The sequence below is a fragment of the Mesoplodon mirus genome (genome assembly GCF_964341445.2).
Source record: "Mesoplodon mirus genome assembly, chromosome: 19".
Lineage (NCBI taxonomy): Eukaryota > Metazoa > Chordata > Mammalia > Artiodactyla > Ziphiidae > Mesoplodon > Mesoplodon mirus.
In genome coordinates, this window is record NC_138995.1 from 59,000,026 (window position 1) to 59,026,975 (window position 26,950).

At 48.9% G+C, this 26,950-nt stretch overlaps 2 protein-coding genes across 9 annotated transcripts in view; one reads left to right on the plus strand and one right to left on the minus strand.

The window, feature by feature from the left end:
* Window positions 1–11,397, minus strand: part of VRK3 (VRK serine/threonine kinase 3) — a 43,752-nt gene extending 32,355 nt beyond the window's left edge. For 3 of the 5 annotated variants that reach the window (XM_082606520.1, XM_082606516.1, XM_082606519.1), the window contains exons 1-3: window positions 11,312–11,394; window positions 9,706–9,768; window positions 4,481–4,614 (exon numbers count right to left, since the gene is read on the minus strand). In XM_082606520.1, coding sequence (XP_082462646.1) covers window positions 4,481–4,613 — 133 coding nt within the window. In that variant the 5' untranslated portion in view covers window position 4,614; window positions 9,706–9,768; window positions 11,312–11,394. Of the gene's footprint in view, window positions 1–4,480; window positions 4,615–4,736; window positions 4,845–9,705; window positions 9,769–11,311 lie in introns of all 5 variants that reach the window. The other 2 variants (XM_082606518.1, XM_082606517.1) reach the window with 2 other exon arrangements.
* A 139-nt stretch (window positions 11,398–11,536) lies between these two features.
* Window positions 11,537–26,722, plus strand: ZNF473 (zinc finger protein 473). Of its 4 annotated transcripts, XM_082606509.1 has the most exons (5): window positions 11,537–11,773; window positions 15,343–15,397; window positions 17,138–17,264; window positions 20,459–20,548; window positions 21,983–26,722. In XM_082606509.1, the coding sequence occupies exons 1-5, from the start codon at window positions 11,655–11,657 to the stop codon at window positions 24,574–24,576; spliced, it is 2,985 nt and encodes a 994-aa protein (XP_082462635.1). In that variant the 5' UTR covers window positions 11,537–11,654; the 3' UTR covers window positions 24,577–26,722. The 4 variants fall into 4 exon arrangements, with proteins under 4 accessions (XP_082462635.1, XP_082462636.1, XP_082462638.1 ...); XM_082606510.1 differs by lacking the exon at window positions 20,459–20,548 and having other exon boundaries at window positions 22,046–26,722; XM_082606512.1 differs by lacking the exon at window positions 15,343–15,397 and having other exon boundaries at window positions 11,710–11,773.
* Window positions 26,723–26,950: the final 228 nt, after the last annotated feature.

The window sequence follows — 26,950 nt, forward strand, 5'->3', positions numbered from 1 at the left end:
CTGGCAGTGGCTTGTTTCCTGGTATCTTTGTTAATTGGTTGGGAGCTGATGTGCCTGTTGGAAGTCTAAGGTCTGTCTTTAAAGGATGTTCCACAAGAAAAGATTTTCCTCTGCTGGGGCGGGGGGCACCCACTACTCATCACTTTATACTAACTTTTCTGCTTGGAGTTTTGGGGGGCCACACAGATCAGTATGAATTCTGGCCCCAAACTGGTAAGGATGTGAGTTCTTGGTTAGGAGTTCTCAGAGAGGACATTTTTCACTCACAATCAAGGCTGAGACAGACAAATGTCTCCACATATTTTCTCTGTGGAGCAATTTTTTTTTTACCACTGAAAAGTCCCAGATTTTAGAGGAGGTTTCCAATCTCACCCCTGTGCCGCTCAGGCCCTATGCTTTGTCTCCTGTACCCCATTAAAACCCAGGCTCAAGGCCACCAATGACCAGCACACAGCCCAGGACCAATACCCCCTATAGCATTTGCTCAGCCCTGTGTGTCTGTGTTCTTTCTTTTCTTTTTTCTTTTCTTTTCTTTCTTTCCTTCCTCCCCTCCTTCCTATTCCTTTCTTTTTTCTTTCCTTCCTTTCCTTTCTTTCCTTTTCTTTCTTTCCTTCCTCTGTCTCTCTCTCTCTCTCTCCCTCCCTCCCTATCTATTTATTTATTTATTGCCTGCATTGGGTCTTAGTTGTGGCAAGCAGGATCTTTTGTTGCAGCATGCAGCCTCTTTGTTGCAGCGCGCGGGCTTCTCTCTAGTTGTGATGCATGGGCTCCAGAGCAAGCGGGCTCTCTAGGTGTGGCGTGAGGGCTCCAGAGCACATGGGTTCTGCAGTTGGGGTGCATGGGCTTAGTTGCCCCGTGGCATGTGGGATCTTAGTTCCCTGACCAGGGATCGAACCAGCGTCCCCTGCATTGCAAGACGGATTGTTAACCACTAGACCACCAGGGAAGTCCCTGTGTTATCTTATTGTTGCTCACTTCCATGTAATTACCTTACTTTCCTACCATTCAGCCCTATGAATATAAAGATATTCTTTATATTTTATCCAGCATTTTGTGGTGTGCTGAGCCTAAGGGACTCTTCCTTATCATCTAGTCTGCCGTATTACTAAAACCAGAAGTCTTCTTTCAGTTGACACTACCTCAGCCAGCATACTTGGTCTCTGGACTCCTGGAATGGCCTCCTAACTGGTTTCCATGCCTCCAATCTCCTTTCCACACGTAGCATTCAGAGAGGTCTCTTCAAAATGCACATCATACTGTGTCTCCCATTTGGCGGAAATTCTTCCATGGCTCCTCACCACATCAGTGATTACTAAACTCCTTACCCACGGTCTACAAGGCCCCACGTGTCTGCCCCCAGTACAGCTGTCCTTCTTTACTTCTCCAACATGTATGGCTCTTCCCCATACCATGCCTCAATGCCTGAATTCCTGTTCCGACCCCCTCACCTTGCCCTCAGTCTTCACTTGGCTAACTCTTATCATCCCTAGATCTCGGCTCAAACATTACCCACCTAGGGAGGCCTTCCCTGACCCTCCCAGAAACACATCTCCCTTATGTGTGTTCTGTGGTCCATCCATTGCCCTTCTGTTATCATGCACTCAACTAATAATTGTTTATTCAATGTCTGCTTGCCTTACCAGCCACCAAAATCTCTGAGAGAGCAGAAACCAGGTCCATCTCACCTGTTACTACATCCCTGGGGACAAAGACAGCACCTAAGTACACAATAGGCAGTCCAGGTATGTTTGTTGCCTGATGACTGGGTGAATGAACAATGAATGAGGCCCAAGGCTGGCATTAGGGAAGGCTGGGGTTAAGGACTCAGGATCTGATGGATGGACCTAGAGATTATCATACTAAATGAAGTAAGTCAAACAGAGAAAAACAAATATCATATGATATCACACATGTGGAATCTAAAAAAAAAATGATACAGGACTTCCCTGGTGGTGCAGCGGTTAAGAATCCACCTGCCAATGCAGGGGACACGGGTTTGAGCCCTGGTCCGGGAAGATCCCACATGCCGCGGAGCAACTAAGCCCGTGTGCCACAACTACTGAGCCTGCGCTCTAGAGCCCGTGAGCCACAACTACTGAGCCGTGTGCCACAACTACCGAAGCCCGCGTGCCTAGAGCCCGAGCTCCACAAGACAAGCCAATGAGAAGTCCGCACACCACAGGAAGAGCAGCCCCCGCTCGCTGCAACTAGAGAAAGCCCGTGTGCAGCAACGAAGACCCAACACAGCCAAAAATAAATAAATAAATTTATATAAAAAAATGATACAAATGAACTTATTTACAAACAGAAACAGACTCACAGTCTTCAAAAACAAACTTATGGTTACCAAAGGGGAAATGTGTGTGGGAGGGATAAATTAGGAGTTTGGGATTAACATACACACCACTATATATAAAACAGATAATCAGCAAGGACCTACTGTACAGCACAAGGAACACTACTCAGTACTCTGCAATAACCTACATGGGAAAAGAATCTGAAAAAGAGTGGATCTGTGTACATGTATAACTGAATCACCTTGCTGTACACCTGCAACTAACACAACACTGTAAATCAACTATACTCCAATACAAAATGAAAATGGGAACCAAAACCATACACTAAGGATGAGGAGAAAGACAGGAGGAGCCTGGGTCCCTTACGGCATCATGGGGAGCCTGGGTCCCTTACGGCATCATGGGGACACCATCCCTACACTGGACTGTCCCCTCCCGACTTTTTGTTAGAAAGAAAAACAAACCCATTCATTTGTTTAAACTCTTGAAGTAGTGTTTTCTGTTACCTGCAGCCAAACACACTCCCAAATGATAAAACAAATGTTGCTGAACTTTCTGCCACGTATGCCAACTTCCTTCTGTGGCCTTCAGATAAGCAAATCCACTTCGATTTACCAATGTAGGATCTGTGCTTGGGCTTTCCATTGGCCGGGACCTACTGCTGATATTTCATTCATTCAGTCAACCAATCGATAAGATTTCTCAGCATCCAACTCTGTGTCAGGCACAGTCCTGGATGCTATGCAAACAACAGGTCACAAACCACAATCAACAGAGCTTACAAACCACGATAAACTCCTATCCTTACAGAGCTTAAAGATGAGGAGCAACATAAATGAGTAAAATAACATATTTAATACGGTTGATACAAGTACTGAAAGGCAAGATAAAGCAGGGGCAGGGGACAGGGGCTGTCACATGTAGGAAGATGCAATTTAATTAGAGGTGTCAGGGAAGGCCTCTCTGAGCAGGCAACAATTGCATAAAGACCTGAAGAAAGTGAGAGAGGGGGTCATGCACCAGATGAGGGAAGAACCACCCAGAGAGAGAGAACAGCAAGTGCAACAGCTTAGAGGTCCAGGATTAGGAGATGAGCTCTGAGAGACAGGGACCTGATCATGTCAGGCTTAACCTGGGAAGGTAGTGAGCAGGGGAATGACAGGGTCTGACTTTGTTTTAACAGGGTCCGTCAGGCTGCCACTTGAAGAGAGCTGCAGGGAACAGAGAAGCAGCAGGGAGACCAGGGGAAGAAAGCTTCTACAATATTGGTGAGGTGAAGGTGAGATGGATCAGGGCGGTGGCAGGAAGTGGTCCAATTCGCCATTGAGTTTTTTTTAAAAATAAATTTATTTATTTATTTTTGGCTGCACTGGGTCTTCGTTGCTGCTCACAGGCTTTCTCTAGTTGAGGTGAGTGGGGGCTACTCTTCATTGTGGTGCACGGGCTTCTCATTGCGGTGGCTTCTCTTGTTGCGGAGCACGGGGCTCTAGGCGCAAAGCCTTCAGTAGTTGTGGCACATGGGCTCAGTAGTTGTGGCTTGTGGGATCTAGAGCGCAGGCTCAGTAGTTGTGGCGCACGGGCTTAGCTGCTCCACGGCATGTGGGACCTTCCCGGGCCAGGGATCGAACCTGTGTCCCCTGCTTTGGCAGGTGGATTCTTAACCACTGTGCAATCAGGGAAGTCCTCGGCATTGACTTTTAAAGGGAGAGCTGATGAGATCTGCTGGAGGACTGCAGTCATGGGGTGGGAGAGAAAGAGGACTTGAAGATGACTCCATGGTCTGAGAAACCAAATAAGCTGAACTGCTGTTACCTTGATGGGATAGTCTATGGAAGGGGCAGGCGGGGGGTGGCAGTCATATCAGGAGCTTAGTTCTGAGCATGCGGAGACACTTATGGGACATCCAATAGATGTCAAGCAGGGAGTCTGATATATATGAATGTAGATTTCAGGGGAGGAGTCCAAGCTGGAGACAGAAATGCATGAGTTGTCAACTTCAGAGCCACGAGCCTGATAAAATGCCAAGAAACTCTGTATAGGGAGAGCCTGAGCTCTGGGCTTCTCCGGTATCCATGCAGGGTCAGGCAGACTGCAAAGGTGTCTGTCCTTCCTTCCGAAACGCACACACGCACGCACACACGTCACCCCTCCTAAAGGGAGAAGCATAAAGCCCTGGTTCTTACCTTGGGAGGATGACATAGACGGCTTGACAAAGGTCTGGGACCCCTCGTGCTCCTCTGTAGGCAGAGGTTTTCCGCAGTAGGGGCAGAATTTGAAAGTTGCTTCAACACCTTTGCCACAGTCTGGACAGATCATGCTAGAAAACAGAAGTGGGGTGGGGGGACAGGAAGCTGAAAGAAAACTTAATCCACTGCTGACGAGTAGTCACCTGAGTTCCCCATGATGATGAGATTACAGAAAGAAGAAAAGTTATCATACCTGGAATACCCTCTCCCAGAAAGTGGCCACTTCTTTTTTTTCTTTTTTGGCTGCACTGCACGGCATGTGTGATCTTAGTTCCCTGGCCAGGGATCGAACCCGTGCCCCCTGCAGTGGAAGTGCAGCATCTTAACCACTGGACCACCAGGGAATTCCCAGAAAGTGGCCACTGGTAAAATGAGTTCTCAGGGACTTCCTGGTGGTCCAGAGGTTAAGACTCTGCACTTCCACTGCAGGGGGCGTGGGTCTGATCTCTGGTCAGGGAACTTAGATCCCGCGTGCCGCATGCTGTGGCCAAGGGGGAAAAAAAAAAAAGAAAAGAGTTCTCGCCCCATGTCCAGCCTCTAGCCACCTGTCTCTCCCTAATGGCCCAGGGCAGGTACAAAGCAGAACAAATGCAGAGTGAAACTGCAGAGCTCACAAAAGATATGAGAATGCCTTGAGGTCAATAAAAGTTCTGCAGATCAGCTCCAATCATGGAAGCATTGAGGGTCTTCAACTGTAATTGTGATGCTCATTTCTTGAACCATGTTATGGGGAAGGTAGAGACCGTTAGTGCTCACCAGATATCCACATCCTCCCCTTCACTTCCCAGGATCTTTTGCAGTGAGATTGGGGCCACTAGTTCTGGCTACTTCTGGCCAATGGGGTGTGAATGGAAGTCACTTCCTGGTTGAGGCAGTTAAGAGCCCAAGTACCTCCTCTGTCCACCCGTCCTCTGCAGATATGGCCCAGAGGGTCCATACTCCAGATGGCATAGGTACAAGATGAAGCAGGGCTGCCTGGTCCACGTCGCAATCTCATGATGGGCAAACAAACTTACATTGTATTAAGCCACTAAAATTTCAGGGTTTACTTGCTACTGCAGCACATCCTACCCTATCCTGACTAACTTAGAGGGATAACGGGTGTTCACTACATTATCCTCTAAGCCTTGTGTATTTCTGGAATACTTCCTAATACCTTAAAAAATCAAAGGCAAAATCACACATAAAGCCTACAACAAATGAGGATACAGCAGGTGTATTCATTTGCTTGGGCAGCCACAACTCAATACCATGGACTAGGTGGCTTAAACAACAGGAATTTATTTTCTCACAATTTTGGAGGCTAGAAGTCTGAGATTGAGGTATCAGCAACTTTGGCTTCTTCTGAGGCCTCTCTCCTTGACTTGCAGATGGCTGCCTTCTCACTGTGTCCTCACACGGTTGTCCCTGTCTGTGTTCTAATCCCCTCTTCTTATTGGATTAGGGCCTATGGCAGTCTGTTTGAGTGGCTATAATAAAATATCACAGACTACTGGGTGGCTTACAATCAACAGAAATTTATTTCTCACAGTTCTGGAGACCGGGATGTCCAAGATCAAGGTGCCACCGTGGCTGGGTTATGGTAAAGGCCCTCTTCTGGGCTACAGACTGACAACTTCACCCTGTGTCTTCACATGGAGGAAGGGGCTGGGGAGCTCTCTGGGTCTCTTTTATAAGGGCACTAATCCCATTAATGAGAGCTCCACCCTTACGACCTACCCACCTCCCAAAGGCCCCACCTCCTAATACCATCACATTGGGCATTTCATTTCAACATATGAATTTTGGGGGGGGACACAAACGTTCAGACCACAGCAGGCCCACCCTAAAGACCTCGCTTTAATTACCTCTTTAAAGGCCCTATCTCCAAATACAGATGCATTCTGAGATATTCAGGGTTAGAGTTTCCTAAAAATGTGAATTTTTGCGGGATACAACTTAGCCCATAAGAGCAGGATGAAACTAGTTCATAAATGAAGCAGAGAAACTCAACAGGGATGACAGTGCAATAGGCATTTCCAATGAATATATTTTAAACAGCAGAAAAAAGCAAAATTATTTTATTTGTTTTTTATTCTAAGATTCAGTGTACAGTCCCAGTTATAAGCTGGGATATCAAAATCGAAGTCAAAATAAACTTGTGCTTGTGACTTCATTTTGCCTTGCAAGACAAAGTTCTTTTCTTTTTACTTCCATTTATTTATCTTTGACAAATAACAACTGTCTATATTTAAAGTGTACAACTTGTTTATATATGTGTGTGTATATATATATATAAATAATTCTAATTTGCCATATATGTATATATGACAAATTAAAATTATAACAGAGTGATCATAGTTCAGACATACAAAAATGGAACTGGGCAGCCATTGAGGATCTGGTCTCAGGACTTCCCTGCAACACCGAGAACTTGAACTTTCTGTGAACTATACCTAACCCAAGGACACCAGCCATTTTTAAAACATCTGCTACCTGGAACCTTGTGTCTCAGGGTTGTTCCCCCTTGTAAAGATGCAACCATTCTGACCCCAACCAATCCTTGCTTAACAAACACCCTACTTCTTGCCAGCTTGATTTTTTTTAACATCTTTATTGGAATATAATTGCTTTACAATGGTGTGTTAGTTTCTGCTTTATAACAAAGTGAATCAGCTATACATATACATATATTCCCGTATCTCCTCCCTCTTGCGTCTCCCTCCCATCCTCCCTATCCCACCCCTCTAGGTGATCACAAAGCTGATATCCCTGTGCTATGAGGCTGCTTCCCACTACCTATCTATTTTACATTTGGTAGTGTATATATGTCCATGCCACTCTCTTCGTCCCAGCTTACCCTTCCCACTCCCCGTGTCCTCAATTTCATTCTCTACGTCTGCATCTTTATTCTTGTCCTGCCCCTTCAGAACCATTTTTTTTTTTTAGATTCCATATAAATACGTTAGCAGATGGTATTTATTTTTCTCTTTCTGACTTACTTCACTCTGTATGACAGACTCTAGGTCCATCCACCTCACTACAAATAACTCAATTTTGTTTCTTTTTATGGCTGAGTAATATTCCATTGCATATATGTGCCACATCTTCTTTATCCATTCATCTGTCGATGGACACTTAGGTTGCTTCCATGTCCTGGCTATTGTAAATAGAGCTGCAATGAACATTTTGGTACATGACTCTTTATGAATTATGGTTTTCTCAGGGTATATGCCCAGTAGTGGGATTGCTGGGTCGTATGGTAGTTCTGTTTTTAGTTTTTTAAGGAACCTCCATGCTGTTCTCCATAGTGGCTGTATCATCTAATTATAATTCTTGATAAACAACTAATGTAACTAATTGTGGCTTTGCAGTTTTTGCCTTTAGAAGCTTCCTTCATTTGTAGTCCAGTGGAACACAATTCAAGTTGCTTCTTTTTTTTAAATTTTTTTAAACTGTAATACGTATATATGTATTTCTTTATTAGGATGCCCTCAAGTACTTCTTGAATCTGGGTCTCCTGGGGTGCAGTCCTAACAAACCCCAAATAAATGCCTCTTTATTTCAGTCAGTCTCCGTTTCTGAAAGTCTGGTTAACAGTATACATTATGAAACGATCACCACAATCAAACTAATTAACATATCCATCACCTCTTATAGTTCCAATTTGTGTGTGTGTGTGTGGGGGTAAGGACACTTGAGATCTACTCTCTCAGCAAATTTCAAGTATACAATTAGTTATTATTTACTATAGCTGCCATGCTATACATTAGGTCTCTAGAATTTATTCATCTTATAATGGGAAGTTTATACCCTTTGATCAATATCTCTTTTTCCCCACAGCCTCTGGTAAGCATCGTTCCACTCACTGTTACTATGAGTTTGACAATTTTTTTTTAGATTCCACATATATGTGAGATCATGCCATATTTATCTTTCTGTGCCTGGCTCAGTCTAATTAAAACCTTTTCCTTTTTTCACTGTAAAGACTGGTTTCTGTTGCGAACGCAAACAGTGGAGTCCATAAAATCACAGGCTCTGGTCCCAGGCTGCCTGAATTTGAATTCCAGATGTGCTCCTTGCTGGGCATGTTAGTTAACCTCTCTGTGCCTCAGTCTGCCCAATGGTAAAATGGGGCTTTTAACAATTCCTGTCTGACAGAGTGGCTGGTGGCCTAAATGCAATACATTTCTATCAGTTGCTAAGAACAGGGGCCCGGCCCACAGAAAACCTTTTATGTTAGTGGTTGTTATTACCCTATCATGCCCTGTATCCCACTTATCATCTTCCATTTGTTAATGTTTCTATTCCTCCCTTTTCTCTTTCCATATCCTAAGTTCTGAGCCTCTCAGGTCTCTCCATTTCCTCTTGGTGCTAACTCATGGAATTCCAGTGCTTGCCCTTGAAACACACAGGCCGTCCAAACAGCCCATGAAAGAAATCTCAACCAGAGGAGTAAAGGGTTCCTCTTCCCCTTGGCCTGCAGAAGAGCACAAACCACGCTGTGGCATAAAACTGCCTTTCTGTTATTTTACACAAGTTGTGTAAGACATATGATTTCAAAACTGCCGCCAAGTGTTCTTTAGCCTCTAAGAAGGTTGTAATCCTGATTGGTCATGTGACTTAATCATTTGCTTTCCTGGTAATAACATTTAAATGGACATCTCTAGCTTTTCGAAGATATAAATACTGGCGAACATTTTTTTAAGCTAGAAGAGTCACCATCACTTCTCCCTTCAGGCCATGACAAACCAGAAACCCTTGTGTGATGTTGGAGCCACAAGATCAAAACTGTCTAGAGGACAGCTACCCTGGAGAGTTGCTCCAGACCTTGTAATAGTGAGAAACTGCTGTCTGGGTTAAGCTACTGAGATTTGGGCGTCAATTGTTACTGCAGCATGGTCTAGCCTAGTCTGACTAATACACTCAAGACTGTGCTAGGTTACTTATGTAAATAAAAGTTTGAAAATTTGAGGCGGTTTCAGTGGAATTTCCCCAGGTGCCAAGTGCCGTCGGATAAAGACAGCTTTTAGGAATGGGTAAGTGCCTGGACCACTGCCATGCCGCTGATAACCTTTCTCCTGGGAGTGAAGTCTGCGAGCAGTAACACACAGGAGATGGAGCAGGAGCAGGCTGTTGGTGGGGAATAGGACTTAAGGGGCATATGCCCCAGGGGATGGTACCTTTATGGGGTCACGGTCTGGCCCTCAGACTCACTGGGCTGAAAACTCCATCTTAACTGTGTCCTGTAAGTGAAAAGAGGTGGAGAGGCTGACTCAGGTTTGCTGCACATGTAAGTAAAAGACAACGGTTGGGACTTCCCTGGTGGCGCAGTGGTTAAGAATCCGCCTGCCAATGCAGGGGACATGGGTTCGAGCCCTGGTCCGTGAAGATCCCACATGCCACGGAGCAACTAAGCCCATGCGTTGCAACTACGGAGACTGCGCTCTAGAGCCCACAAACCACAACTACTGAGCCCACGCGCCACAACTACTGAAGCCCGTGCGCCTAGAGCCTCTGATCCGCAACAAGAGAAGTCACCCAATGAGAAGCCCGCGCACCTCAAAGAAGAGTAGCCCCTGCTCGCCACAACTAGAGAAAGCCTGCGCGCAGCAACGAAGACCCAACGCAGGCAAATAAATAAATAAATATTTATTTTAAAAAAACATAATGGTTGGGCTTCCCTGGTGGTGCAGTGGTTGAGAGTCCGCCTGCCGATGCAGGGGACACGGGTTCGTGCCCCGGTCCGGGAAGATCCCACATGCCACGGAGCGGCTAGGCCCGTGAGCCATGGCCGCTGAGCCTGCGCGTCCGGAGCCTGTGCTCCGCAATGGGAGAGGCCACAACAGTGAGAGGCCCGCGTACCGCAAAAAAAAAAAAAAAAAAAAAAAAGAGAATGGTTAATGTTTATTGAGCATTGGCTATGCAGCCAACATGTGCTAAGTCTGTTTATTCACTCATTAGCTCAATAATTATTCACTGAACTCCTAATATGTGCCTGCTACTGGGGATACAGCAGCAAAGGAAACAAACAAGGCTCCTGACCCGACAAAGCTCATTCTAGTGGGGGAAGACAAGTTTAATAAACAAATAAGCAAGAAACTGTTTAATATGTCACGTGGAAGTAGAGCTATACTAAACTCTCAATAAATATGTATGGAAGAAACAAGGGAGTCTCAGTGTTGAAGTCACCGGTCCAAGGTCATATGGTTAGCTCAGGACTCAGAGCCAAGGCTCCAACACTCAGGCCAGTCTTTATCATTCATTCACCTATTTTCTTTATTTACTCAACAAACATTTACTGAACATCTGCTATGTGTTAAATACTGTGCCCCTCCTGGAAGAGCTAAAGATTAGACTCTAACTTAGGGCAGGAGGGCTAATCATCTAGGTGACGGGATTCCCCTCGGCCCCGTCCTCCGCGGAAACCAGGGTTGACGTAGTACCACGGCGGGGCGTCGGTCGAACTCCCCATTAGCTCCGCCCGTCTCCGTCGTAGCCACGCCTATCACCAAGAGCCCGAAGAAGCTGGGGGCACTTGGAGCCGGCAGGTTATTTCGGAGACCAGAAGCTTCTCTCATCCCGAACCCCGACCCCCACTCCCAGGGGCTCCGCCTCCCACAAAGAGTCGCGCTGACGTCACAGGCACCACGACCGAACTCTGGCTAGGGTATCAGGAGACCTCCCCCTGCTCCGCTTCTCCTTCCCCTCACTAGATTTGGTGAGCGGAGTGGGGAGACAAATATTTGCAGCCAGACCCTCGGACCCTCCAGGGGAACTGGGACTCACCTTCTCAGTTGCCCCGCGAAAACTTCCGCTTGGGCGGAAGGCGCTGCGCGCGCACCCTCTCCGTCGCGGGAGGACTGCGCCCGCGCAGCCTACGCAGACCTCCGGACTGCCCGCGGGCTGTGCCTTCCTGAGAACTCCGTTTCCCAGGCACCTTCGCGGCAGACCAGCCCTCTGACTCAGGGCTGGGGGGGGGATTATTCCCTCATCGCCCAATCCCATTCCAGATTCTGTGGAACGCTTCCTGGTTCTACTGCGCATATGCCAACGGGGAGCCAATCGTAAGGAGGGATGAACTATGGAGACTGACTAGGTTGCCCATTAAAAGCTGGACTACAATACCCAGATGCCACCTGATGCCGAGTCCCTTTCTACTTTATTTCCCAGTGTGCTCAGCGGGGCCTCTAAGGACGAAGAAGCGGTTGGCGATGGGAAGACAAAAAAAGGCGTCCGCATAGCTCTCTGGTAAACGGGGTCCTGGGGGTGGCGCGGAGGATCCTGGGTGGGGAGTAGCTCTGAAAAGATTCTCCCGGTAACGGAAGTGGCTGCGGGGAGGCGCGTGTCAGAGGGGTTGGGTCTCCGGCTCCCACCCGTTGGGTCGAGTCTTTTAACCCGGCTGACCGCTGTTTCGAGGTGAGGAGACGCCGGGGCTGGGGTCGCTGAAGACGAGAGGTGACGGAATGCTTTTGGGGCGACTTCGGCACTGGGCGAGTCGCCTTGGGCTGTGGGTATCTAGGTGGAGTCTTGAGCCCTTGTTCAGAGTTACGATACAGGATCTTGCTGAAGTGGTTTCCACCTCTCACCGGCAGCCCTGAGAGGATCGATTCTATTTTATTTTATTCTTGGGTGAGGAAACTGAGGCTGAAGGAGGGGGTGAGTTGCCTGAAGTCTTTGGCAGAGCTGGGTCGGATCTTGAGGGATGAATGAATGGGAGTTCCTTAGAAAGTCAAGATATTTTACCATTTATTTGGGCGCTTTCTGTGTGCCAGGCGCCGCTGTGTCCTCGCATTTTCTCTTGTCAGCTCCGCAGCCACCAGGATCATCTCGGGAATCAGAATTTCTCAGAATTTAGAGAGTTAGTAGGGTGCATGTTTCATAATTAGGCAACACCCCCAAGCGAGATCTGGGGCAATTCTTGGAAATCGAGTATTTCTGCCGGAAAAGGCATGAATATTCACACTAAAGGGGAATAAAGAATATACATAGCCTGTGGCAATTCGGGTTCAGATTGGCTGCCAATTTTTGAATAAAGTTCTGGTTTTCAGAGCCTTACGTTTTCAGAATTGTAGACAAGAGATGGTGGATGAGTTGTATCTGCCCCATTTTGTACATGTAGAAACAGGCACGGAAAACGTGAATTATCTGGCCATGGTCCCACACCAGGAACAGGCAAGATTCCCTGACTCCAGGGCCTAAGGTTTTCCAGTTCTGTTTGTCTCAAGTTATTATGACAGGCTGGGTGACCTTGAGCTTCGCATCAGGGCTCCAGTTTCTTCCCTCCCAGGGCTGAGAGTGTATGAGATGTGGACAGAACGGAATCTGGAAACTGTACGTAGAGTTCTCAAACTCAGATGTCTGTGAGCGCCAGGCAGATAAGGAAAAGGAGAGAAGAGGTCTGGGTGAGGGCTGTGGGGCATCTGTGAGGGCTCACCCCATCTAAAGCGGGGTGCGGGAGTAGCTCTAAACGGCCTCCAACAAACTAGCTTCATGGGAATGCAGACCCCAGGTGGCCAAATCCTAGGATTTTTCAGAAGCTAGAAATCAAGTTTTTAGGTGAAATCTCCCAGTTTTTAAGTTTGGGATTATTTAAAAGAATTTCCTGTCAAAACACTCAGTGCCAACTCAGGCCAGATAAAACATCTGTGGGGCTTCCCTGGTGGCACAGTGGTTGAGAGTCTGCCTGCCGATGCAGGGGACACGGGTTCGTGCCCCGGTCCGGGAAGATCCCACATGCCGCGGAGCAGCTGGGCCCATGAGCCATGGCCACTGAGCCTGCGCGTCTGGAGCCTGTGCTCCACAACGGGAGAGGCCACAACAGTGAGAGGCCCGCGTACCGCAAAAAACAAAAAACATCTATGGATTGGACATAGGGAACAGACTTCTGGTTGCCAAGGGGGAGGGGGCTGGGGGAGGGACAGATTGGGAGTTTGGGATTAGCAGATGCAAACTATTATATATAGACTGGATAAACAACAAGGTCCTACTATGTAGCACAGGGAACTACATTCAATATCCTGTAGTAAACCATAATAGAAAAGAATATGAAAAAGAATATATATATATATATACACACACATATACTGTATGTACATATATATATAAATAACTGAATCACTTTGCTGTATACCAGAAACTAACACAACATTGTAAATCAACTTTACTTCAGTAAAATAAAAATTAAAAAATCTGTGGATCAAATTATACTAAAAAGTCACGGCTTAACCTCTGTCGTGAGGGAAATCCTCGTTGGGTAAAATGTTAGCACTTATTATAGGTCTACCACATTCCCTTATCTGCAGTCACAAAATCTAGAAAGCTCTGAAAACCAAACATTTTTTTCCATGGATTTGGTGCCCGCAACTGATTAGAACTGCTGTGATTTATTACTTTTAATTATCCTACCTAGAGTGAATATTGATACCTCTGTTCTAGAAATATCAAAGTATTCAATTATGAAATGCTCCCGCCAGCACCCTCCCCCCGCCCCACTGCATTAGGATTCTAATGAAATACACCATATATATGGTGGATCACCTTTTATTTTTTTTAAGCGTTTTTTTTTTGACGTGGGCCATTTTTTAAAGTTTTTATTGAATTTGTTACCATATTGCTTCCGTTTTATGTTTTGGTTTTTTCGCCATGAGGCATATGAGATCTTAGCTCCCCAACCAGGTATCGAACCCACACCCCCTGCATTGGAAGGCGACGTCTTAACCATTGGACCACCAGGGAAGTCCCTGGATCATCTTTTTTTTTTTTTTTTTTTTTTGCGGTATGCGGGCCTCTCACTGTTGTGGCCTCCCCCGTTGCGGAGCACAGGCTCCGGATGCGCAGGCCCAGCGGCCATGGCTCACGGGCCCAGCCGCTCCACGGCATATGGGATCCTCCCAGACCGGGGCACGAACCCGTGTCCCCTGCATCGGCAGGCGGACTCTCAACCACTGCGCCACCAGGGAGGCCCTGGATCATCTTTTTAAAGTCTGAAAATTTCTGAATTCAAAGCATACCTGGCCCCAGAGACTTAAGAATTGGGGACCTGTGTCGTTGCTGATTCATGTTATGGAATGCCTTCAACACCCCATAGGTATATGCTACTTAGGAAATACACAGTGGCCGCACCAGTGGTACAGTGTTTTGCATACTATGGGTCATGAAAATAACTCGAGGGGCAGTGACCATAATTTTTTTAATGAAGTAAAATAAAAGCAACAAGAATGGTAAACATCCCAGTCCATCCTACTTTGTAAGATGAAGTATTATTTCATGAAGCTTTTGTTCAGTTATGTATGCAAATGAGTAGTCATGGTATATATTGTCTGTGTTACTGTGGGTCATGGTTTAAAAAAAAAGGTTGAAGAAACATCAACAGTCTTGGAGGCTCACCTGGACTCAAGTCTTAGAGATGATAATCAGAAATATCAGAAGCATCGTCCCAGGGGTTCAGTTAGAGACACATGTGTTCTGTCAACAGATATTTTAAAAATCCCTACTGTGTGCCAGGCACTGTGCACACAGTGGGGAGCAAGACAGAAGGCTCCACCAAGGTGATAGATCTGAATCTCCACCTCTCCCAAGTGGGTATTTACTGGCTGTATTTACTGACTGTGAGTGCCAAGAAGGGTTGTGAAGTGGCCTGGTGGGCTCTGAAGCACAGGAGAAACGTGGGGCTGGGTGGTTTCAGTAAATAGAATTGTGATTCCTGCAGGGAGACTTATGTTTTGACTCCTCCTCCTGCTTCTGGACGTTTTGGGGGCTCCTCCAGCATGGCCAGAGTCAGCCCTGGCTGACTCTGAGAAAGGGACACTTTCTTCCAGGAGGGGGAGCTTAAAGGAGGACTCGGCTGCTGGGCCCCCATTGGCTATGACTGAGGTGCGTCGAGGGTCCCTCCCTATCCTAACCCATCATCCCCAAAGGCTGCACAGCTGGCCTGCCTTGTTCTGGCTCACTGTCTTATCATGGTCCCTAACTCGATCTTTTTTTTTAAATTAATTAATTAGTTTATTTATATTTGGCTGCATTGGGTCTTCATTGCTGTGCTCAGACTTTCTCTAGTTGCAGCAAGCGGGGGCTACTCTTCAATACGGTGCGCGGGCTTCTCATTGCGGTGGCTTCTCTTTGTTGCGGAGCACGGGCTCTAGGCGCGCAGGCTTCAGTAGTTGTGGCTCGCGGGCTCCGCGGCATGTGGGATCTTCCCAGACCAGGGCTTGAACCCGTGTCCCCTGCATTGGCAGGTGGATTCTTAACCACTGCACCACCAGGGAAGTCCCCCAACTCGATCTTCTTAAAGGAAAGCCCTCACACTGTCGCTCTCCTGCTCAGTATCCTTCCAGGAATCCTTATTGCCTATAGGATAAAATCCAGGTTTCTGAGCCCATCCCTGCATGACCTGGGTCCTGCCCCCCTCCACCCTGTCTTCTCCGTGTCGCCACACACGCCGTACTCCCTCCTTGGCCTGGTGGTAAAATGTTACTCTGTACTTTCCAGCTTCCTGCCTTTGGTCAGGCTCCTCCCTCTGCTAGAATATACCCCGCCCACCATCTTTGGCTGGTGAGTCTTCCACAGCCTTCAAGACCCAGCTCATTCCCCCCACTTTCCCTGGGCAGCGTCGGCTCCTCCCCGCTCTGGTCTCCCATATCACCCCTGCTGCCTCCGCTGTAGCACAAATCCACCGGGATGGGGTGTCCCTGACCATATCTGTCAGCCCCACCAGACTGGGCACTCCACGGGGACAAGTACTGATTGGGACTCATCTCTGGGTCCCCAGGGACCATCACCGGTTTGGCACACAGGAAGCCTCAAGATATTTTTTGTTTGTTTGTTTGTATTTTAATATTTATTTGTTTGCACTGGGTCTGAGTTGTGGCACATGGGCTCCTTAGCTGCTGCTTGGCAGCTCCTTAGTTGTGGCATGCATGTGGGATCTAGTTCCCTGACCAGGGATGGAACCTGGGCCCCCTGCACTGGGAGCGTGGAATCTTATCCACTGCGCCACCAGGGAAGTTCCTCGAGGTGTTTGTGAAATGAGTAAATGAAGCAGAAACAGGCTCACAGACACAGAACAGACTTGTGGTTGCCAAGTGGGAGGGGGTGGGGGAGGGAAGGATTGGAAGTTTGGGATTAGCAGATGCAAACTACTATATATAGAATGGATAAACAACAAGGCCCTACAGGGAACTATATTCAGTATCCTGTGATAAACCATAAGGGAAAAGAATGTGAAAAAGAATGTATATGTATAACTGAATCACTTTGCTGTACAGCAGAAATTAACATAACATTGTAAATCAACTATAATTTAAAAAAATTTTTTTAATTTAAAAAACTTAAAATCTTGAACAAACACTGAAAAAAACAAAAGCCAAGGTAGATGGATGTCAGGATCAGGCAGACCCACCTCTGTGACCTTGAGGGAACCTCACGCCTCCTCTTCAAGACTCCTTGTCCTTGCCTAGAAAATACGGGGATGCCCAGTGTCTTACATCTGAAGGTTCTCACAAGACGACTTTTGCTAAAGGCCTGGTGCATGGGGGGCTGGGGGTCCTGAGTGAGCCGTTGGCCCCTCCCTGACCCCAGCCCCGCAGTCATCACTGACAGTGTGTTGCATTCCAGGAATTTGCGACCCTCGAGGACATAGCCATGGACTTCACCTTGGAGGACTGGGAGCAGCTGGGGCTGGACCAGGGGGACCTGTTCTGGGACACGGCACTGGACAACTACCAGGACCTCTTCCTGCTGAGTGAGTGTCCACCTCAGCCCCAGGGGCCTGTCACTGCCCTGCTCGGTGATCACCCGTGGCTCTCTTGTCACCCATGGAAGGAGCCCCTGCCTCCTGAGTGCCTCAGACCAGGGTACTCAGCTGGCTGATTCTGCAACATTGGCAATGCCTGGCGACCTTTTTGATTGTCACCAGTTGGCAGTGGTGGGTGTGCTCCTGGAATCCAGTAGGTGGAGCCCAGAGGTGCTGCCACGTATCCCAGAATGCAGGGATTATCCGACCCCAACTGGCAGTAGTGCCCAGGTTGAGAAGCCCTGATCTGGCCCCTGCCTTTCCTCTTATCATGGTAGAGGAATTCCTCCAGCTGACACTTAGGGATCTTTGCATTTGCTCTCCTCTGTCCCCTCCCTGACTCAGGGCTTCCCCTTTTTTCTTTTTTCCCTTAAAAAAAGTAAAAATTTTATTTATTTCTGGCTGCGTTGGGACTTTGTTGCTGTGCGCGGGCTTTCTCTAGTTGCAGCGAGCGGGGGCTACTCTTCGTTGCGGTGCACAGGCTTCTCATTGTGGTGACTTCTCTTGTGGAGCACGGGCTCTAGGTGTGTGGGCTTCAGTAGTTGTGGCATGTGGGCTCAGCAGTTGTGTCTCGTGGGCTCAGTAGTTGTGGCGCACAGGCTCAGTTGCTCCGTGGCATGTGGGATCTTCCCGGACCAGGTTCGATCCCCGGTCCGGGAAGAGCCGACATCGGGATCCCACTTTGGCAGGCGGATTCTTAACCACTGCACCACCATGGGGGCGTCCCTTTTTTAAGACAAACTGCAGCCCCATGAGCACTCCCTGCTTTTCTCCTGCCCGGCATGCCCACCGCTCCTTCATGTTCTGACAGCTCATTTTATGGTCTGTCTCCCTCTGCCAGGATGGGAGCTTCCTGCGGACAGGGACTCGTGCTGCTCCCTGGTGGAGCCCCCGTGTCCGGAACGGACAGTACCCGCTTTGGGGGCTCAACGAATAGATGAGTGAGCAGCAAGAGCTGCTGTGTCAGGAGCTGGGTCTTGTGCTGGGCAAGCGCTTACAATGCTCTCCTCCCATCTTCCAGTCACCCTGCAAGAAGTCTGACTCCCTGTTTTCTTGATCCTCCTGAAATCGAGGTTCAAAGAGGGGAAGTCACCTTCCCAGCTCTGTGGGAGTCCCTAGGAGCACCCCGACATTTGGTGATTGACTAGGAGGACTCTCGGGACTCAGTGCATGGTCCTACTCACGGCCATGACTTACCACGGTGAAGGGCTGCGAGCACAGCCAGCAAGAGGGGAAGGCTCAGGGGGCCAAGTACAGGGAGGCCGGCGCCAGCTTCCAGAGTCCTCGCCCCATGGAGTCACAGGGGACATGCTTAATTCCCCCAGTGACCAGGTGCGTCAACACATATGAAATGTCTATGAGGATGCTCGTTAGAGACCCAGCACCCAGGTTCTTAACTGGGGGCTGGTCGCGTAGGCACCCTCTGCCTGCCACGTACCCAAATCCTAGACTCCCCGAAGGGAAGCAGGCGTTTGGGCACAGGGAGCCCCTCTTACTGGTTAGGGAATGCTGGAACCCCCCACCCCCGAAATCCAGGTTCCCAGACACCAGCCAAGGGCCAGCCTTGCGAGCAGGCCTTTCCAAGGAGAGCAGGCAGCCTGCGGCGCTAACCGTTTTCCCTGGGCTGTGAACAGCAGTGTCACACAGGGAGGGAACGGCAGGGCTGAGACACTAGGTGGAGCCTGTGCTGCTCCTCATCCGTGTCACCTCATCCTGATCAGCTCATTTCCCCTTCTCAAGTTCCTTCTTTCTTTTCCAAAAGCAGAAAAAATAATTTATTCCAAAAGATTTTTAAAAAGGAAAAAAAGGATTACACACTGAAAACTATCATTTCATGTAATTTTATTGCATTGGGGCAGATTTTCTCTAAACTGCTCAATGTGTGCTACAGAAGCAGCTTGTGGGAGGTCAAATCTCAGTGTCTGCAATTTTTAAATTACAATCCATGGTAGAAATGTGTTTCCCTTGACTCCCTGGCACACGTTTGTATGTCTATATATATGAGTGGTGTAATCGTTTGCTATGGCTGCTCTTGCAGATGCCACAAATGTGGCTGAAAACAGCACACACTGACTCTGATGGTTCTGGAGGTCAGAAGTTTTTTGTTTTTTGTGGTTGTTTTTAATTTATTTGTTTTATTTTATTTTTGGCTGAGTTGGGTCTTCGTTGCTGAGCACGGGCTTTCTCTAGTTGCAGCGAGCGGGGCTACTCTTCATTGTGGTGCGCGGCCTTCTCATTGCAGTGGCTTCTCTTGTTGCAGAGCACGGGCTCTAGGCACATGGGCTTCAGTAGTTGTGGCATGCGGGCTCAGTAGTTGTGCCTTGCAGGCTCCAAAGCGCAGGCTCAGTAGTTGTGGCGCACGGGCTTAGTTGCTCCACAGCATGTAGGATCTTCCCGGACCAGGGCTCAAACCTGTGTCCCCTGCATTGGCAGGCGGATTCTTAACCACTGCGCCACCAGGGAAGCCCCATGGAGGTCAGAAGTTTGAAGTGGGTCTGCCTTGGCTGGAATCCAGGTGTGGGCACGGCTGGTTCCTTCTGGAGGCTGTAGGGGAGAATCTCTTTCCTTGCCCTCTTTCAGCTAAAAGATGAAGCCTACTTGCTGGGCGCATGGCCTCTCATCTTTGAAGTTAGCAGTGGCTTTCTCCCCACTGTAGCACATTTCCCCAGGGATTACAACTCTGTGCTCCCTTCCTTGAGGAAGTTTGCAGGGGGTAGAGTGCGTGATTGAGCTCTGGGACCCCAACACACTTCATCACGGGGCCTGGCCCACGGAGGCCTCTGGCCGTGTGTGGTCCATGGGTGAATGAACAAATCTCAGATGGCCGAAGAAGAACCTGCCTCTCCCCGGCCACTCTGCTCATTCCTCAAGAGCTGTTACAGATCCTTTGTGTTCCCAGGCCCAGTTGTCACAGCTCTGATCGCTCTGGATTGTGACTGTCCAGGTCCCTCTCCTCCACTGGACTGGGAACCCTGTAGGGCAGGCGTCCCTGGAGTCACCCAGTGCTGCATCTGGCCCTTGGGAGCCGTGCGCTGGATGAGGTGCTGAATAGTCAGGAGAGCTGGGAGGTTCCCACTCAGCGGCCGGGTGGCCCTCCATGCTGCTGTCATCTGGTTGGTGACAATGCTCTTCTCTCCCTTCAGATCCCCCCAGACCCAACCTGACCTCCCATCCAGATGATGGGGAAGAGCTGGCGGCCCCGGCGAAAGGAAGCCCAGAGTCAACAGGCCCTGGTGAGTGGGCAGAGAGGGCCCACCAGCACCCAGCGAGCGGGAGGGTGGAGGGGTCGTGGGGTGTGGCCCTTTGTGGGCCCTCCACCTTTGGGACCTCCATCCCACCCAGTTTGTCTACCCAGACAGCTTGATTCCCTGCTTCCGGGCTTCACCCTGCCTCGCACTGGCTTTAGGTCCAGGACCCTCACCCTGCACGCCTTATCTCCACCTGCCTCTGTGTTCAGCATGTGGTTGTCCTGGTGCCCTTCCTCTGTCCCCTCCACATCCTTCCAGACTCAGCAGGGGTCGGCCTTCCATTCCCTGAGTTGGTCTCTCCACCTTCCTGCCTTGTGCCCCTTGAGCACTGTGGACCCCCTGTCTACCTGTTTCACCCCCATTTTCGTTCAGGCCCATCCTTCCTTCCTGGTCCACAGGGCCTAGCAAATGGCCCATCTGTTAGTAACTCAAGCCCGGGCTTAAATGCTGCCAAGAGCCTTCAGTCTGCCCTCTTCCAGGCCACGGTTTCTCCAGGGGATCCAGTCAAGCAGTGAGGATTCCCGGGTGTTAACACTGGTTGAGACATCCCCAGGAGGAAAAAGCAGAGGCAGGGCCCTGCCTGGGGCACTGGAGGCTTTTCTCATTGTTAGGCTGTTAACATGAGGAGAAGGACCCCTGAACCAGAGGCCACGGAGTGGAGGCTGCATGGCTCAGTCTCAGCCTGCACCCCAGCCGTCAGCCTGGAGCTCCATTCTCCGCTCACCTCTCGTGAGCTTGTGAACATGGACCTTCTGTAGCCTCCTGTTGAGTGCACAGGTGTTTTCACATAGGCCCAGGCTCCTGCAACCGTGGATTTCTGTTTCTGCCACCTTAACATCCAGGCTGGTTCCAAGCATGTGTAACCACGTGCAAACCACCTTTGGATGTGGTTACAATAACCACGTGGTAACAATTGTATTGCATTGTTATTGTTTATACCTCTTTTCCATTGAGTGCACTTCTCTAGGAAGTGGGCCTTAGCTGATGGGGGTGATGGTGGAGAGTATCCACTGAGAGCCTCCACTTCTGTGTGGAACCCTCGAGGTTGCCCAGCTTCCCTCTTTTTTTTTTTGTGCGGTACGCGGGCCTCTCACTGTTGTGGCCTCTCCCGTTGCGGAGCACAGGCTCCGGACACGCAGGCTCAGCAGCCATGGCTCACGGGCCCAGCCGCTCTGCGGCATGTGGGATCTTCCCGGACCGGGGCACGAACCCATGTCCCCTGCATCGGCAGGCGGACTCTCAACCACTGCGCCACCAGGGAAGCCCCCGGCTTCCCTCTTAATCCTCCTGGAAATGGGCTCTGTTTCCTGTGATGCCAGTTCCAGCTGGATCACCACTCTGGCCCCGTCTCCTTCATCCCCTTGCCAGATAGGCCTGACTCAGGACCCATCACCTGTTCTCCCTTTTGTCTGCTCTCAGCGTGCAGCTCCTGTCTTCAACCCCCAGGGCACAGGAGACATTTGCACTTGCCCTCTCTTTCAGACACCGCTGAGGCCAAGACCTCTCCTCTGCCACAGGACTTCTTGGAAGAAGGACTCTCCCAGGAGATTACCGAGATGTTTTCCAAGGATGGCCTCTGGAACTCCCATCTGGAAAAAACTTGCATAGGTCAGAGCTGGTTAGATAGTTTGCTAGGAGATCCGGAAAGTCTTCTGAAGTCCGATATTGTTACCAGCAAGGAAAGTCCCACAGAATGCAAGAGCCACGAACTCGAGAGCCACGAACTCAAGAGAGGCCTTGGTCCCAAGTCTCTCCTTTTCCCAGGAGCGGGTTCTGTGACTCTTGATCTTCCTGAAAGGAACCTGACACCAGCTAAGTCTCAGGAAAGTGGGAATGACTTTGGGTGCTACTCAGACCAGAGCCAGCAGGATAACATCCAGGGAGGGGAGAAACCATATAAATGTAGTGAGTGTGAGAAGAGCTTCAGCCAGAGCTACCATCTGATCCAGCACTGGATTCTTCACACTAGGGAGGACCCCACTGTGCTTCAAGAGTGTGAGAAAGATGTCAACCAGAGTTCTTGCCTTTTTGTGCAGTCAGTGACTCACACAAGCTCCAAGTCCTATGTGGGTAACCAGTGCGGGAAGACTTCTAGTCAGAATACATACCTCCTGTGGCATCAGAACATTCACAGTGAAGAAAAACCATGTAAGAGTCAAGACAGTGATGGTCCAGCAGGTCACGACTCACAGCCTGTTGAGCATCACAAACCACCCCCAGGTGGTAAATCCTACAAATGTAATGAATATGGTGAGAGTTTCAGCCAAACCTTTCACCTCACCCGGTATCAGAAAACCCACCCTCGGAAACGCTACGAATGTGCCACATGCAAGGCGATCTTCAACTTTAAGAAATACCTCCTCCACCATCAGAAAATTCATGCTGCAAAAACGACCGCTGTGTGTCAGGAGTGCGGGAAGGCCTTCAGGCGAAGCTCCTTGCTTGTCAAACACCAGTCTGTTCACACTGGAGAAAAACCTTATAAGTGCGATGAGTGTGGGAAACGCTTCAGCCACATCCTGACCCTAAAGACCCACCAGAGGGTTCACAGGGGCGAGAAGCCTTACGAATGCAACAAATGTGGGAAAGCCTTTTACCGGAACACTCACCTTAACGAACACCAGAGGGTTCACACAGGCTACAGGCCCTACAAGTGCCCCAAATGCGGCAAGAGTTTCACCCGGCCCTCCCACCTAAATCAACACCTGGCCATTCACGCCACAGAAAAGCCCTACAGCTGTGCTGAATGCAAGGAGACCTTCAGCCACAATGAACACCTTGTTCAGCACCAGAAAATCCACGCTGTGGAAACCCCCTACGAATGTCAGGAGTGTGGTGAGCGTTTCATTTGCCACTCGACCTTAACTTGCCACCAGAGCATTCACACCAGAGAAAAACAAGGACTCGACGAGAGCAGGAAGATCTTGAATGAGAACCCAGAGCACAGAGAGCCTCCAAGGGTCAGCGAGAAGCGCTTTAAGTGTAACAAATGTGAGAAAGCCTTCAGCTGCAGGAAATACCTGACTCAGCACGAGCGGATTCATGCCAGGGTGAAGCCCTTTGAATGTAACCAGTGTGGGAAGGCCTTTGGCCAAAGTTCACAGCTCATCCGCCACCAGAGGATCCACTCTGGAGTGAGGCCGTATGAATGTGGGGACTGCGGGAAGGCCTTCGTTCGTAGTGCCTCCCTTGCCAAACATCAGTCCACTCATAAGAGTGAGCACAGCCAAAGTGCATGTCTCTCAGAACAGCAGTTAATCCAAACTGCGGAGAAGCCCTTTGAACCTAACAAGTGTGATGAAGTCTTTGCCTACAGTAACCACCTTGTTCAGCATCAGGGAACTCAGGCAGAAAAGAAGTCCTTTGAGCAAAATGAATGCGGGAAAACATCGCAGCAGAGCTCGTGCCTTTCCAAGCATCAGAGAATTCACACAGGTGAGAAGCCCTATGAATGTGGTGACTGTGGGAAAACCTTCAACCTGCGCGCTCGACTCATCCAACACCAGAGAGTTCACACTGGAGAAAAGCCTTACGTTTGTCAGGAATGCGGGAAAGCCTTCAGCCAGAGCTCATACTTTTCTAAGCATCGGAGAATTCACACAGGTGAGAAACCCTACAAATGTGGCGACTGTGGGAAAACCTTCAGCTGGGGTGCTCCACTCATCCGACACCAGAGGATTCATACTGGAGAAAAGCCTTACGTTTGTCAGGAATGTGGGAAAGCCTTCAGCCAGAGCTCGTGCCTTTCTACGCATCGGAGAGTTCACAGTGGGGAGAAGCCTTTTGTGTGTGCCGAATGTGGGAAAGCCTTCACCCAGAAAGCAAATCTGATGCAGCATCAGAGAACTCACACTGGTGAGAAGCCTTATGCTTGTGATGTGTGTGGGAAAGCCTTTGGCCTTAGAGCCCATCTCAGTCAGCATCAGAGAATTCACACCAAGGAGAAACCACATCAGTGTCCACATTGTCAGAAAGCCTTGTGCTGCTGCTCAGGTCTTAGCCGACATCAGTGAGTTCACACTCCAAAGAAGCAGGTAGCAATTCTGCCCATGGCTGCTGGGTGGCAGCAGGATCCCAGACATCTGAGAATGTGTTCATCCGAGGCCCAAAGTTGAAACCATCCCAGTGTAAGCCCCTCTCCTCCAAGAGTAATAAATCTCTTTATTAATAAAGATTGATTAGAAAATTTGCACGCATGAGTTTCATTAAAACAATGAAAACACAAACATTGAGAAGCTGTGGAGCTTCGGAAGTCAGAGGTAGACTGGAGCCAGTCTGCTGAGTTAAATCCCAGCTCTGCCATCTGCCACCTAAGTGACCTAGGGAAAGTCATGGAACCTTTCAGGGCTTCAGTGTCCTCATCTGTAAGATGGGCAAAATAATAGCTACCTACTTCATAGGGCTGTTGTGAGGATAAAGAGATGTAAAGCACTTTAGAACTAAGTGCCCAGCACATAGTAAGTACTCACCAAGTGTGAGCTACAAACACGCATCAGATATAACAAATATACTCTTACATTAAAAGGAAGAGAAAATTAAGCAACCCTCTATCTTTATTTCACTGCAGTTAACGTTATTACTAATAATGTGCATGGCTTTTATTTTTAAAGTTTTCCACCAAAATATCCTTGGCTTCATTGGATCCAAAAACCCAGCACTTTGCTCTTAAAAAAAAAAGCCTAGCCTTTTTCTTCCCTCCATCTCTCAGCTCTGTCCTAGTACTTTCTTTCTTTCTTTTTTTAAAATTAATTATTTATTGTTTTGGCTGCGTTGGGTCTTCGTTGCTGCACATGGGCTCTTCTGTGGTTGCGGCGAGTGGAGGCTACTCCTTGTTGCGATGCACAGGCTTCTCACTGTGGTGACTTCTCTTGTTGCGGAGCATGGGCTCTAGGCGCATGGGCTTCAGTAGTTGTGGCACACAGGCTCAGTAGTTGTGGCTCGCAGGCTCTAGAGTGCAGGCTCAGTAGTTGTGGGGCACGGGCTTAGTTGCTCCGCAGCATGTGGGATCTTCCTGGACCAGGGCTTGAACCCACGTCCGCTGCATTGGCAGGCAGATTCTTAGCCACTGCACCACCAGGGAAGCCCTGTCCTAGTAATTTCTTAACCCGCAAACAGCCAAGAAGAACACGTAAGCTAACATTGCATGGCAAGAACTTTCCACTCCTAACCTCCCAAACCTCTCACTCAAAAGGACCCCCTCCCATATCCACATACCACCCCTTCCCATAATCTCCTCCCATTTAAAGTTGTTGGTTAAATGATGAGACCCAATTTATCGTGAGAGTTAATACTGTAAACAGCTGGATTCAGTTAGGAAAGCTGCATTGGATGTTGCTGTCTCCACATGGTTCACACCATTTATACAGAAGATGTGCTTGGTAGCAAAAACGGTGATGCACAGAAACGACTGCTGGAATGTTCCTCCTTTACCAGTTGTCCAAGTTGGCCACTCACCAGGCACTTCCCTAGGCTCCAGGGTGGGGAACACCAATACGGTAATCCCCGCCCTTGGCTTGAAGCTTCTAGAATCAGAGGGAAATGGATGGCCTCGTTTCCATTGCCAAGTGATGTCTTAAAATAACACATTCTCTCATGTCACAGCAAGTCCCCTGAGGATTGTTGGCAAGCCCAGTGAGGACACAGTCCTTCCTGTTGGAGCCCCAGAGTTCACTGCTCACCTTGGCCAGGTTTGTTCTACAGCTGAGTCTCACCTCAGGGAACCACACCACCAGCTCTCTTGATGGCACCTCCTCGGCCCTGAGCTTTTGTGTCCCACCAGCTAAGTGACCCAGTCACCTCTTTGCTGAAGCACAATCTTACAAAGACATTGGACTCTTGACACTTTTAATATTCTTTCATATTTTTGGTGCTAAAGAAAGTTCAGGAGTCTGTGCTCTGAGCCCTTAGGATTTTCAAACCTTGCACCTTGAGTTGTGCTGGTCGCTAAAACTGGGACCTTATTGGCTGACCGTTCACACCACAGTGGGGAGTGTACTGGTTTTCAAATGGCGGAAACGTCCAATTCCCCACCTGTTGTATCTGGGCAACAGGCCTGATATATACCTGAGGGGCGGAAACTCAACTTGATCAGTGTGTTCAACCAAGAGTTTTGACACCACAGATAGAGGTCAGAGGCCTTGTAGAAAGTTGGCAGCCATTGTGTGTGGGGGGGGCGCGGGGGGGTGGATCTATGTAACTAATGACCTGTGTTCTGTGGGCCAGTGTAGAGAAACACCTGACCTCATGTTTGCGTGTTGGTTCTCTGATTAAAGTTTTGAGTTTCTAAGTGTTGGTTGCTTTTCTCAGCTCAGTGCCACACACCCGGGCAAAGGCTGGGCATGCACAGTCACTACCTGCCAAGTGCTCACATTCTAGGATGGAAGGGCT